Here is a 14856-nt window from a genome sequence, read left to right on the forward strand (position 1 = left end):
CCCCTCTTGTTGGTTCCCTCACCACCTGCTGCATACCCAGTCTAGCAAATATGTCCCTTAGGACTCGGCCACCAGTAATGGTGCTACCGAGTCACTCTTGGTGATGGACATTGAAGTCCCCCACCCAGAGTATATTTTGTGCCCTCGCCGCCCTCAGTGCTTCCTCCAAGTGCTGTTCAACATGGAGGAGTACTGACTCATCAGCTGAGGGAGGTTTCCTTGTCCATGTTTGATCTGGTGCCATGAGACTTCATGGGGTCCGGAGTCGATGTTGAGGACTTCCAGGGCAACTCCCTCCCTACTGTATACCACTGTGCCACCACCTCTGGTGGGTCTGTCCTGCCGGTGGGACAGGACATACCCGGGGATGGTGATGGCAGTATCTGGGACATTGTCTGTTAGGTATGATTCCGTGAGTATGACTATGTCAGGCTGTTGCTTGACTAAACTGTGGGACAGCTCTCAACTTTGGCACAAGCCCCCAGATGTTAGTAAGGAGGACTTTGCAGGGTCAACAGGGCTGGGTTTGCTGTTGTCGTTTCCGGTGCCTGGGTCGATGCCGGGTGGTCCCTCAGGTTTCATTCCTTTTTATTGGCTTTGTAGGGGTTAGGTACAACTGAATGGCTTGCTCGGCCATTTCAGAGGGCATGTAAGAGTCAACCACATTACTGTGGGTCTGGAGTCACATGTAGGCCAGACCAGGTAAGGACCGCAGTTTTCCTTCCCTAAAGGACATTAGTGAACCAGATGGGTTTTTACAACAATCGGCAATGGTTTCATGGCCCATCATTAGACTAGCTTTTAATTCCAAATTTATTAATTGAATTCAAATTCCACCTTCTGCTGTGGTGGGATTTGAACCCATGTCCCCAGAGCAATACCCTGGGTCTATAGTCCAGCATTAGTCCAGTGACAATACCACTAAGCCACCCCCTCCCCATTTACAAAATTACAATTGGAAAACCCTATATCCCACATGTTTGTAATAAACCACCAAATCTTGCTCATTAAACTAATGAAATCACTCAAAATGCTTTTTGAAATAATTTTCATGCATTTTTTCCTCTGTAACTAAAGTTTCCACTGTCCAAAATTGGATTTATAATAAAAAATATATTTAAAAATATAAATTTGACGATGGCTTAAATTAAACGACTGTGATTTAACAGGAATAGACTGTTTGAACTTGTTGTTCCAATTGTAAGGATGTCATTTGATTAACCTATTCATTTTAAACAGGTTACTACCATATAACGATGTGAAAATGTAGGCCTTGATCTGTTAGGTTACAGGATTTTTGTTTGATGTATTTGTGGCTACAACCTGCCACCTAGTGTTATAGAAGATTATAACCCCTTCTGTTTCATAGAGGTGGAAACAACTTGCAATGTTTTTACAAAATACTAAAGAGAATAATTTGAGTTATTAAATATTTATTTTTTCACTAATGGTAACAGATTTACTCTGTTTGTGTCCTTGATTATCTTGGAGAACTGTAGATATAACAACATATTGCACTGTTGAAATACGTAACCTTTTTTGTCATACAGATGAAGCCCCTGAGAAACCTAGTGCAACGAATCTTACACATGCTGCATGTTAAAAGGCAAAAGAAAGGCAAAGACAAATGGGTAGGTAATAATGCAAGACCTACATCACATGCTGTTATATAAGAGTCTGATAGGTTTAACACTTTTAAGTAATAAATAAATTTGGCACGTGCTCATTTGCAAAATACAGTGGAACTCTCATTTGAACTCCAATTATTCAGTGTTCTGATTCTCTGCCAGATAACAGGCCAAAATCTTACATAAGACATGGAAAATACAAGTGTTTCTTTTTTATTTACTTGGCTTCATGTCCATGCCTAGGGTATTCCTGTCCCATATTCATAACCAAAATGTGGGGACAATTCATTATTCACCAATTACCAAGGTTAATGGAAGTTCCACTTGGATAAAAACAAATGTTTTATAAAGCGTGGTATTTAGTTAAGATTTGTAATTAAAATGACTTTCTGTTTCTGTAATATCACTCTTTGTATTGTAATACAAAACGATACTTCAGAAAACGTTGGTACGTTGAAGTATGCTATTTTGTATTTATATATTTTTCCCCTACAGTCAGCTTTGGATTATGGTCAAGTTTTAAATACTTCTGTTATCTTCTTGAGCAAATGGCTCCAGAGCATCAGGCAGAGTCTGTATTTTGCATATTCTGACTGGCATGCATGTCACAGATAGAATCATAGATAGTTTATGGCACAGAAAGAGGTCACTTGGCCCATTGTTAGATTTTGCTTGATCTTCGCTTTTAATTGTTTTTTTCTACAGTTTTCACTGTTCGGGATGTTTTGACCATTTTTCCACAGAAATAATTTGAAAATGTGGGTTACATTTAATTCTTTTAAGCAAAAGTATATTCTCAAGTTTTTTTTAAGCTCCTAGATGAGAGGTAATTGCTAAATAAAAGTTGTTTTCCACAGAGACTAAAGAACAAGTAATGCTCTAGCTTGTCTGGGGAGTCAGAAAAAAAAAACACTGTTTTTTTTGAAAACCCCTACGATCTCTCTGTGATCACAGAGGCCTCACAAAAGGCAGGCTCAGAAAAAAAGTCAGGAAGGCTACATGACCAGATCAGGTTTGTGAAGGAGAAAGTTGTGAGACCTGTACTGAAGTGAAGAGATTAGAAATGTTGGAACACATAAGACAACACATTGATATGGGGAACTGTGGCATGTTCTTTATTTTGTATCATTACGCTCTGACGGAAATCACACCTGCCAAATGGAAACATATTAATTTTCTCTTATGGGACACTGCTTGAAAATTTTTACTGGGCATTGCAAATAACTTTTTTGAAAAAAGCAGAAGTGAACAGCTGAAAACATGGTTTCACATTTGCATTCTGAGAAGACGAGGGCTGGCTGAGAGTCAGATGAATAGAGAGACAATGGGGGGTGCTCCTTGATTCAATTAGAAAGACTGGTCTTGGCAATAGTGGCGATCAACACCCTTTGACTTTGTAGGAGCCAAACTTCACCCCTCCCCCCCACCCCCCGAGTATGTCTGAAAGAGTTTGAAATTCAACATCTCTTCAAGAAGTTGCTGTTTCAAACAAAGAGATGGTCACATGACTTACCTGCTGGTAAGACTGGGGCTTTTGAATTGTGCCTCTCAGAAAGTAAAAGACTGCAATTCTGAATCCCAAGAAGAAGTCATCTTTCTGTCTCTCTCTCCAGCAAAGTCCCAGGAAAATCACGGGGGCAACTTCTACACTTCAAGACTACAGACAAAGCCTCTCTTCAGCCTTCTGGTATCAGAGAAGCAAGCCTGAAACTGTGCACGTGGCCCCAGCAAAGACTCTAAGACCTTAACTTCAATTGAGAACATCGTACCAAGGCCATTAAGAACTGTATCTGTATTCCATTTATTACAAACTCTACTTCAACCATCCCCAACTCTTTTTTCCCCTCTGTATCTAGTTGTGTATGTGTGCCTCTCGTATGCCTGTTAGCGTGGATACAGCGCGTATCTTAGTAATTTTAACCGAGTTAGAGTGATAAGACTAATAAACTTACATCTTTCTTCTTTAAACTCAAGAAAACCTGTCTGATTGGTTCATTTGCAATTGTAATTAGAGTACAGTGAGCAAGGGCTCACTGAGGGGGGTAAGCTAAAATCAATGTGTTTTAAAAGATAAACTCTGTTATGGCTGAACCAGGAAAGGGGCAAGAGGGGAGCCTGAGACCCCTTCCTCACCCGGTCGTAACAACGTACAAGTAAGTTGCACTGATTGAACTAAGTGAATCTCATCATAACTGATCACTTGTTGTGATATAAAACAGTTTAACGATTTGTATAAAGCCTCATCTCATCAAGTATTTGCTCGGATTTTTAAAAATACAAGTGTGAAGGACACGAATATCAAGCCCAGATCACAGGTAGATGCTATTGTTACCTTGCTGTGTTATACTATTGTACAAGTAATATAGGGACAGGGCGAGTCAACTCCTATAAAAATAAGGGCAGTGAAATTCAATAACTCCCAAAAAAGGCACAGGAATTGCGCGACTAACCTGTAGCCGAAACTTCTGATGCTGGCAGCACGCCAACTTATGCCACCTACTCATTGACATGATTGTAGCATGCAGCTAGTGCTAACTGCACTATTGAGCAGTTGCATGCATCAGCAGGAGTGTAAAATAGTGAAAGGCTAGCATCAGTTAAAGCCAGCTTCCCCTCTTAAAAGGGAGGTGCATTGTGACTGCAGCAGGTGCTGGCAGTCATTCTAAAACTGATTTTGACCTGGAAAAGACACAAGAATGATACACCATACGAGAGCGTGGTCTCCACGATTTTCCCATACCGCACTGGAGGCCTTGCTCAGGGAAGTGCAGAGGAGGAGCGATGTACTCTAAAATCAGGGGGCCAGGAAGGTTTCCAGACAAACTTCCAGGCAGCAATGAGAACAGAAAGTCTTGGTTGGTAATGTCAGGAATCAAGTCTTGAGGATTTGGATGCAATGCTGCAAAAAGTTTAATGACCTCACACGAGTGGTCAAGGTCAGTGAATGCATCTTCAAATGTCATATCCTACCAACTGCACCACTAACCTCACACACAGCTCAAATCACCACACTCAGCTACCACCAATCTTTATCAATCGCAGCTATTACCTAACATTCGTAATTTCACCTCAGCCTCACATCAAAATCTCACGGCTTGCACACACTACCAGCTATTCAACCATGACAGCCATATCACCCAACTTGTGCCACCCTCATTCTCTCTTGCAGGGCAAAGTAGCACATAACTGGAAGCAGCCACACTAATGGACAGGCACACCTACATGTCCTTACCCCCATGGAGGAGACCGTAATCACCATCACTGGAGTAGCTGGTACTGAGGCTGTGGTCAGCAGTCTGGCTGAAGCGATAGAAGATGATTGTACTCTCATACCTATTCCTCATTCTCATATCCCATTTCCCCCCCACTCATTCCACAATCTCTTCTGATTTACAAGCTGCAGGTGGTATGAGCATGTACCTCTCACTTTCCCCCTCTTCCCTCACCACAACCCTACCCTTGTACCTTTCTCCTTTCAGATACCCAACAGCTGCAACCTAGCTGGGTAGTGGTGGAAGAGTGACAGGTGGAACAGCCAGAAGACAGCGATGAAGAACAAACACCATCATTCACTCTCACACGTAGCCAACAGATCAGATTCTGACACTGAGTGTAATCAAGAGGGTGCCTTAGAGACTTGATATACACATTGTGAGTCACCAGGCAGGAGTAGCCTACAGCCAGAGCACAGGGCAAGTGTAGCGCAGGTGCTGGGTCCTTGGAGGGCGAGGTCGTACACGAGTTCTGCTGCAAAGGACTCAGACATGAGGACTTCAATGGGCCAGGTTACAGAAGAAGGCTGATGGGTATGCACAATGAAATGCTTGGACCTTTGGCAAGCCTACTAGAAAGTCTGCATGCAATGTCAAGAAGCATAGAGGAATCCAGCCTAGGGATTGCACAGAGCTTGGAGCCCATCCATTCCAGCATAGAAGTGGTTGCCAACTCCATTAGCAAACTTGTGGACCCAAACTATTATGCAGCCTCTGATGGCTGATGTCTGTTGCAGTGGAAGCTCAGACTGAAGTCATGCAAGGTCAGCTGACTGCCACATGAGCTCAGAATACTGCTGTCGTGGCTGCGGATACCAAACGTCTTCTTGCGGGGTGTCACAGCAGTCCAGCAATCTGTTCTCTAACTGATCGCTAGAATTGCTTCTTTTTTTCTTAGTTCACAGGATGTGAGCATCGCTGGCAATGCCAGCATTTATTGCTGAAGCGCAACCCTAGGAGTGGCAGTGGCTCCACTGAGCACAAATCTGCTCTCCTCTCTCAGGATGACAGTATTCATGCTCCCACCACTGTCACTGTGCCAGTGCCCTTGCTGTTATTTATCAGCTAGCCAGCCCATACTGCTGCTGCCTAAGCTGGGCCTTGCAAGCCCAGAGCTGCTCAAGAGCATCCCCCAAGGCCAGTTGCATTTTCCCCCATTGAAAGTCAGCAGCCTTCCACCGTACTGCAGCCACTGGGTTGGTACTGCATAGAAGCGCTAGGCCAGGCAAAGGCACAAGGAAAACAGGCACTAAGAAATGCACAAATGCTCAAGAGTTATTAGTTAATGTTTGTATGCAATATGGCATGTTTACATTTACAAATTTTGTGGTGTATTGTATTTTTGCATTGTGGCCGAGCTTGTGGCCAAGCTGAGCTGCAATGGTCAGCGACAGAAGAAAGATAAGGTCTGGGACTGTCAGTGAATGGGGAATTGGGGTTGCAAAAACTGGTATCACAGCTGGATGAATTGTTCGCGGACAGCCCAGCCAGAAAAGGGCTGTGTTGGTTGCCTTCTCCCTTTCTCTTCCTCCTCCTCCTTCCTCAGCTGATGGCAAGGCCTGTGCCCTCATGATGGCGAGGTTGTGCAGCATACGGCAGACGACCACAAATCTTGACATTCGCTCTGCCGAGTACTGCAGGGCTGCTCCAGAGCGGTCCAGGCAGTGGAAGCATTGTTTCAGCATGCCAATTATCTGCTTGATCACATTTCATGTGATAGTATGAATTTCATTGTATGCATACTGCCCATATGTGCATGGGTTGTGCATTGAGTCAGGAGCCATGTGTCAAAGGATATCCTTGTCACCCAATAGCCAATCTTTGGTTTGTTGTGGTGGCTCAAATGCTAATTGTACAGTGGCCTGACACAGAATTAAGACATCAAGATTATTGCCAGGATACCAGGTATTGATCTGCATGATTCTCTGCCTATGGTTGAACTCCAGCCGGACATTGAGGAAATGAATGTTGCGTTACATCTCAGAATTGACATGCAGCACCCACAAAGCAATGCGGGTGCAGTCAATGACGCCCTGAACCATGGAGAAGCCTGCAATCCTTATGGAGCCATGTGCTTACTCCACCTGCTACTATCTGGCAAGAGTAAATGAAATGTAATCCGTTCTCTTTGAATAGAGAGTGTCAGTGACCTTCCTTACGTAATAGTGGATGACAAACTGAGATGTTACAAATATCTTGAGCTCCAGCCTGGAAGGTTCCCAACTTATAAAAGGTTATCGCTATGGGCACCTTTCACAGCCTCTGGCAATTTCAGTCCTCAACCTGCTCTGAGGTTGCAGTTCTGGCTGCAACAGGTGTCAGATTTCTATGAGGACGTCCGGAATGAAGTGCAAACATCACACAATGTTCCTCACTGAGATTCAGGTGTGCGAATTGCTGAATACTCTGGCTGAATATGGCCTCCTGCTGAGAGTCCTCCTCCTTCCTATTCTAGCAGCTTGCCCTGTTCTGTGTCACTTATGCTCATTCACCCAGTCATGCTGTAGTCCAAGTGGAATGCTTACTACTGCACCCATGTGTGGAAGCAACTGATTTGGGCAGAGGTCTTGAAGCCAGGACCAAATCCTTCAGCACCTGCCACACCATGCCCGGTAGACGTTAGCAACCCTAAAAAACTCTAGAAAGCACCAAACACTTGTACATTCAGAGCAACAGCTAGTAGAAATCAATCAGCAAATAGCCATTAAAAACACTGGTGGAGGGTCCTTCCTGCTGCTGAATGTGCATTCAGCCATGCATGATTAAGAGATGGTGTTAGTGAAGTGCTGAGCTCCAAAATAACACTGTTGATGTCAAATCAGCATTATGTGCTGACTGACATTGTGATCTGCATACTTTTGGTGGACACTCACTGTGCGCACATTAATGCCCTTACCAAATGCCATCCAGCATGACTAGCACTGGAAGTGTGCACGCATCACGGACACCATTTTGGACCTCTTTGGCCACTCATAGCTCCCAAAAAATGAGTGCTACGCATCCAAATTTTGTACCCAAATGTTCAGATCACTAATGGAAGTGACTGATGCCACTGTACTGAATACAGTATCAACAGCAGGCCTGAAACCAAAGCAATAGTATCAATTACTTGTAGTTTTCCATTTTATTTGTTTTTTCAACTCAGTCAGCAAAATAATAGAAAATAGGGATCAAATACAGATTTCCTGCGAGTCAGGGAGAGCTGGTGTGTAACCAATAGGAAGGGAAAGCAGATTCTGTGGAGTTACCTACTGAACTGTAATTCAATAGTTGTCTGCATTAAATTAGCTAAAGTACTTGTATCTATTTTGTGCCATAGCCTTGTTAAAGGCCACACAAATTGATGCAGAAATATTTAAATGAACAGTTAGTACAATTCTGTGGTATTTGTGTCAAGTTTGCCCTCTTTTTGCTGTGTGAAAGTAGAGCTGGGGAATCTCTATGAGGGGTAAAGCTCGGAAACTGTGACAGGCATTGCATAGTTTTATTTACAGTATTTTTATTTACTGCTGATTTTGGTAAAAGATTTCCGATGCTTTTGATTGGCATAAAATAAAAATAGGGGAGGTGTTTTTATTGCTTAATCTAAGTGCTTTTAAAGCACCTTATGGTTGAAATTAGTACATAGATTGATTACTCTGATTAGTTTGCCATATTTATTGACAGGGTGAAGGAGTAAAATAATGCAGCAGCACATTACAAATAAACTTGAATCCCTGCAGATGAGAACTGTTTGTGGAACTGTTGTTGAAATTTGGAAATTATAGATGCAAAGTTTTGGGAGATGACTCTCATGTCAATCTTGACTTAGAGACAATCTATAATTGTTATGCTTTTGGTGACTCCTCCCAAAAGTCGACCATAAAAATTATGAACATTAGTAATACTATAAAAATAGGTCCAGTAATATTGCTCCAAACAAAATATTAATTTCAGTATTGTAAAGTGTATGAAAATTATAAAGGGCTTTTTAGTAATAAACTGTCAGGATTTTTAACATAATGCTTGGTAATATATTCTTTCAAAATTTTAATATAACTACCCTTTGCATTTGTCCTCATTCCATCCTGCATACAAAACAAATTAATAAATGTTTGGCTTCAGTGACACTTGAGTGATTGACCTGTATGATCAGAGATCATGGGCTGGAATTTTACGCCCCCCCAAGGAGCGGGAAGGTGGTGGAGGGGTTGGGGGGGGGGTTGCGTAACGTGGAGCGGGAGGCTCAGGGGGCCCTTCTCAACTGCTCCTGCCTTCGCCACCACTTTATGCAGGGCAGCGGCGCCAAAAATCGGCCCACCCGCCCCAGGCCAATCAAGGCCCTTAAATGGCCAGTTAACAGCCACTTAAGGGCCTCCGCCCACCACCACAGGGATTTTACCCTTGACAAGCGGGCGGCCCAGGCCCAAGAAAAGCCGCCTGACAAAAGCAAGAAGCTCTCTGAAGGCTTGGGAGGCAGCCCTCATGATCGGGTGCCCTGTGCCCGACGGAGGGCCACCCCCGCTGCCCCAACCACCCCAACACCCAACATGCCCCATCCCCCCATCCCCTCAATCAACCACGCTTGCCTCCCCTGGGCCCGACCGATCACCCCCGGCAAGGCAATAAAAATTTACCTTGGTTCTAGGCTCCCTGACATCTTTGTCTCAAAGCTGGGTTACAGTCCCAGCAGTGGCCACCGCTCCCAGTAGCACTCCTGGGACGAAGAGCTGACGGCCCACTGATTGGCCGGCATGTCTATTAGGCAGGACTTTCTGCCTCGAGCAGGTAGAAGTCCTGCCTCAGAACAATTAAAGGCCGGCGACCCGCAAAATGCGGGTCAGAACCCCAGGCCAGGTGGAAGTGAGTCCGCCACCAACTTTTCAGACGGGGGACAGCTCCTGTCCGCTAAGGGTAAAATCTCGGCCCATGCCTACCAGCCAAAAACACAATGGAAAAAAATACAGAAAAAACAAATCTCAGATTGTTGATTGTTCTCTTGCTTCTGCTTTAAAAAAAAAATGTTTGTATATTCTGATTAATTTTTAGTGGCAAGGACCAATTATTTGCCTTTCACTCGTGACCATTTGCCTGATCGCCTTTACAATTATTCAGTTAATGCGCAAGCTAATGGAGCAATCATTAGGTGGAAAAGAAGCTTGGAAAGATCTGCATAGTACAACTTGTGATGACTGTAGGTAAGTTGTAAGGATCACATGATTCAATTGAAAGGTAACTATGAAATTAAAACTATAAAGACTGGAAGAAAAATCAGCTTTTTCTGTAATTATGCAAATTAAAGAACAAAAAGGACATTCAGCCCTTTGTGCATTTTCCAGTGCTGGCTCCTCACCTGGTTCTATCTATTTTAATGCCAATATCATTTAATGGTCTTTTCTCATTTTCCTTTGCATTCTTTCTACACAAATGCATATGCAACTCTTAAATGATGTTAAAGGGATCAATTTTCCTGGTGGCTTTCTGCTTTGGTACTGGACAAGAACAGCACACCTAAAGCACATAGAACTATGGCTGATTGCAGAGTCTCTGGCCACTAATGGGGACCTGGAAAACAGGGGAGGCAAATGGAGCACAGTTGTAGATCTGAACAGTTGCTGGCTAGGAAATTGAGGCCGGAGAGCTTGGGTTCCATCACCACCACCCCCCACCCTGCCTTATTCACATGATATTGTTGATCCTGCTCTTGTCCTGTTCCATACCTCCTCCCCTTCAGAAATCATAGTGGAGTCTAAAGGAAATGGAAACTTGCCAGAACTAGGGTCTACCCCAATCTTAATGTCCTTTGTTTATGGAGAATCGATATTTTCTGGGGACAAAGGTCAAGAAAATTGGCCCCATAATGTCTGTCTGAGTAATCACTTGTATTGGATGCTTCAATAGCACTGTGCAAAAAGTATTCTTTTATATTTGTTCTTTATTCTTCCAGCAATTATCAGAAATCTATGCCACATTTTTACTGATTTGCCAACAAGTGGAAAAAGTCTTTCACTATTTATCCTCCTAAAACCTTTCCCTTAAATGTTTCTGTTCCATAGAAAAAAAGTTCAAATTTTTCAAATCTCTCTTTATACATTCAACATTAGTTCCTTACTTTTGTATTTAATGCCCCTACAAACAAAACTTAGAATCACATTTAATTTTTTGACCCTTTCTCCCACCATTAAAAATCTCTATATCTGCACCTGAAAATCTCTGCATGCCATTTTCTTCCCCCAAAATGTGCCACTTCACATTTCTTGACATTGGATTATATCTGTCACCATTTGCTCACACCACTAAATTATTTTTCTCTCCTCCTTCATTGCACTTTTTCTCATTGTTTTTCATACCCTATAATCATCAGCTTTGAAAGCCTAATATGGGAACATACTATATGCTTGTATATAAGGTTGGAAAATGTGAGCTTTCCAAAAAAGACAAATCCTGTTATAGCAATTACAAACAACAGGATCACACAGAAAAGATGGAGCCTCTGAAAAATCCTAGGGCTTCTGATCATTTACTAAGAGCCCAAAGCTTTGTAAGTACTTTAATGAAAATAGACAAGCTAAAGGGCAATTCCAAAGATGATAGATAGCATTCTGTTCAATCAGCACCCCAAAGCTGTGAATGCCCAAAAATGCAAAACCTGTCTTGAAGATATTCCCATTTTAAGAAAAATATTTTAAGTAACCACATTCTGAAAAAGTATTCAGAATGAGTTGCATAATTAGAATACGATTTTGTATTTAAGATTTATGCTATGTGCAACTTTTAATACATATACATTTCCATGGGTAGATGTTTCTCAACATATGCAGTTGTCCACAAATGACCAGTTGAAAAACTTTATTTTAAAGGAATTAGCTGGTGTGCTCTATTAGGACAGTGCTCTTTTTCTGTCCATTATTTTCATATATTCATATGTTTAGGGGTGGACTTTGAAAAATATCACTGTGGCCTGTCTCCAGAGTTCTACGGACCAGACATACTGCAGGCCAAAGTAGGGTAGGTGACAGTCATCTTAAGTTTCAGGCTTATCCTCCCCTCGGGGCTTTCTGGCTGCTGATCTCTATCAACAACCTAAAAGTAGCCAGTAGGCCCCAACCTTGGAGAACTGACTCAGTTGCATGCCTCAGAGGCCTGCAGTGCAGCTGTTCCTGTTCTGCCAGTTCTGGACCCTCCCAGGGGTGGGCCAGAGCTCGAGTTGCTCCCAAGCAATGTTAATGGCTACTGGCATTTCTGGTCCAGCGTTGGGTCAGAGGAGATCCAGGTAAATTTGCTTTCTAGATTATACCACGACATGACATAGAATATCTAATAAAGAACCACACTGTTCTTTCAGTTTTGTTGTTGCAGAGAGTGTCCCAGATGGTTTAATCTATGAGGAAAATGCTACAAAATATCAATCGACATACAACTCCTGGATAAACCTGATCAATATAGCAAATAGCAGCCTGGACATTGCCTCCTTTTATTGGACACTTACTGGGCATGATATAAATGTGACTGATCCCACCTCCAAGCCTGTAAGTAAAACTGTTCTGATTTATCTTGTGCCTGGCTGTATTCTGTGCTCTGTATTGTGCTTTTGAGCCCAATCAAAATGTAAACTTGCATTAGGATAAAAGTAAAAGGATAAAAAGAAGGTGCGATACAGGTTGACATCACTCAAAGTTAACAAGCCACCTGGTCCAGATGCAATGCGTCCTAAGTTGCTGAAGGAAATTAGGGTGGAGATAACAGACACTCTGACCACAATCTTTCAATCCTCCTTGGAAACTGGAGTGATGCCAGAGAACTGGAGTATTTTAAATGGTATACCCCTGTTCAAAAAGGAGGCAAGAGATAAACTTGGTAATACAGGCCATTCAGTCAAATGTCAGTTGTGGGAAAGCTACTAGAAACCATTATCAAGGACAAAATTAATTCTTACTTGAAGTAGCATGGGTTAGTCCGAGGCAGTCAGCATGGATTTGTGAAAGGCAAATAATGTCCGACTAGCTTAGATGAAGTAACAGAGAGGATTGATGAAGGTAGTGCAGTAGATGTTGTATGTGTGGACTTTCAAAAGGCATTTGACAAAGTACCTCATAATAGGCTTATTCAGGAAATAGAAGCACATGGTATTAAAGGGACTGTGAAAACTTAGGTGTGAAATTGGCTACGGGATAGGAGGCAGAGAGTACTGGTGAAGGGATGTTTTTCTGATCATAGAGAAGTATGCAGTGAGCTCCCCAGGGGTTGGCATTAGGATCATTGTTTTTCTTATATATAAATTATCTGGATTTGGGTGTAGTGAGTACAATTTTGAAGTTTGGGGATGTTCCAGAACTTGGCAACACAGTAAATAGCAAGCAGGATAGTAGCAAACTTCAGGAGGACATAGACAGACTGAAATGTGCAGATACATGGCAGATGCACTTTAATGCAGCTAAGTGTGAGGTGATGCACTTTGGGAGAAACAACATGAAGAGGCAGTATAATCTAGAACCATAAAAAAGTTACGGCCCAGAAAGAGGCCACTCAGCCCATCGTGTCTGCACCGGCTGAAAAAACTAGCTGCCCAATCTAATCCCACCTTCACACAGACGGTTGTTGATCTGGAATGTACGACCGAAAAGGGTGGTGGAAGCAGATTCCATAGGAACTTTATAAAAGCAATTGAGCATGTACTTGAAGAGTATTAATTTGCAAGTGTATTGGGAAAAAGCTGGAGTGTGGGACTAAATTGGACTGCTCTTTCAAATAGCCAGTCAAACAGGCATGATGGGCCGAATGACCTCCTTCTGTGCTGTATGATTCTATGTATTAAGGAGAACAAGGTAAATCAATAAACTGAAGGGCTTTTATTTGGGCTACTTATGTTGGACTAGAATTTCGATCTACTCTGGCACTAAATTTAGTACAAATTTGCTTTCTTTCATTTCAACTCAGCATGTTTTTATATTGGCAGGCTAAAAATTCCGCTGCATTACAATTAGGTATTTCCACCACTAGGTAGCATTGGCTCCATGTTCTATGACCCTGCTCTTATTTAATAAAATGAACACATTGCATTCTTTTCTATTCCCATTAGTGCTGGAGCTAAACATTTGCAATGTTATGCTGTGGAAAACATGGAACAATATTACTGAAGAATTAGCAAAGACTTGTTTTGGGGGTTGCATTAAGTTGTGATGCATTGTAGTAGCTCACTTTCACTTACCTTCATGCTTTTAATTTTGCCTTTATGCCAAACTCCGCCCTGCCACTTGTGAGGGTCGTGTATTTCCAATGTTGTACATTATCTGATGGAAGGAATGGGATGAATGACTTTTTCTGTATTGTACTCTTAATATCTTATTATTTTGTGTTGTGCTACCACAGGGTGAATTCCTGCTTCATGAATTGGGGAAATTGCCATCAAAGAATGTCAGTGTACGCATTGCAGCAAGTATGCTTTCTTTTCCACATCAACTTTCCACTGACCTCAAAATTCTGAAAGAGAAAGGTGAGAACTATGAATGCTTATCAACCTATCTAATTTTCATTGGGATTCTTTATCAAAAGCTTGTTACAGGCTGTGTTAGGAAATAGAACAATCATGTGGTCAGTACGGATGAGTGCTGGACATTCATTCTTAGGTCCTGCTGGGGTGGGAACGGAGGAAGACAGGTGATGAAAATAGCAGTGCCAGCCAGCGTGCCAGTTTCCCCTCACTGTTCCTGCTGCTGGCAAATTTCATCAGAGTGGGGGGAGGCCGATCGGAGAACCCTGCCCAATTCCCAAATGATTCCAATTAAGATAGTTAAAGAGCTCTTTGAGAACTGGTAGAGGGCCATGTTGAGAAGTTGATGGGAGTGCACGGGCTGCACGCTGCATCAGGGGCAGTCCAGGTGCTTGGAGGTGGCAACACAACAGGGAGCCAGTCATGGCCGCCCCAGAAAATGAAATGGATACATAAAAGAGAGAACGGCTTAGAGGGGGACACAGCC

At 42.6% G+C, this 14856-nt stretch overlaps 1 protein-coding gene across 8 annotated transcripts in view; it reads left to right on the forward strand.

Moving 5' to 3' along the window:
* LOC137373753 (5'-3' exonuclease PLD3-like) overlaps positions 1-14856 on the forward strand; it is a 94798-nt gene that overhangs the window by 51507 nt on the left and 28435 nt on the right. For all 8 annotated transcript variants that reach the window (XM_068039058.1, XM_068039059.1, XM_068039063.1 and 5 more), the window contains exons 3-6: positions 1551-1631; positions 9929-10077; positions 12225-12408; positions 14249-14372. In XM_068039058.1, the coding sequence (XP_067895159.1) occupies positions 1551-1631; positions 9929-10077; positions 12225-12408; positions 14249-14372 (538 nt within the window). The remainder of the gene's footprint in view (positions 1-1550; positions 1632-9928; positions 10078-12224; positions 12409-14248; positions 14373-14856) is intronic.

Source organism: Heterodontus francisci, chromosome 9, assembly GCF_036365525.1.
Source record: "Heterodontus francisci isolate sHetFra1 chromosome 9, sHetFra1.hap1, whole genome shotgun sequence".
Taxonomy (NCBI): Eukaryota; Metazoa; Chordata; class Chondrichthyes; order Heterodontiformes; family Heterodontidae; genus Heterodontus; species Heterodontus francisci.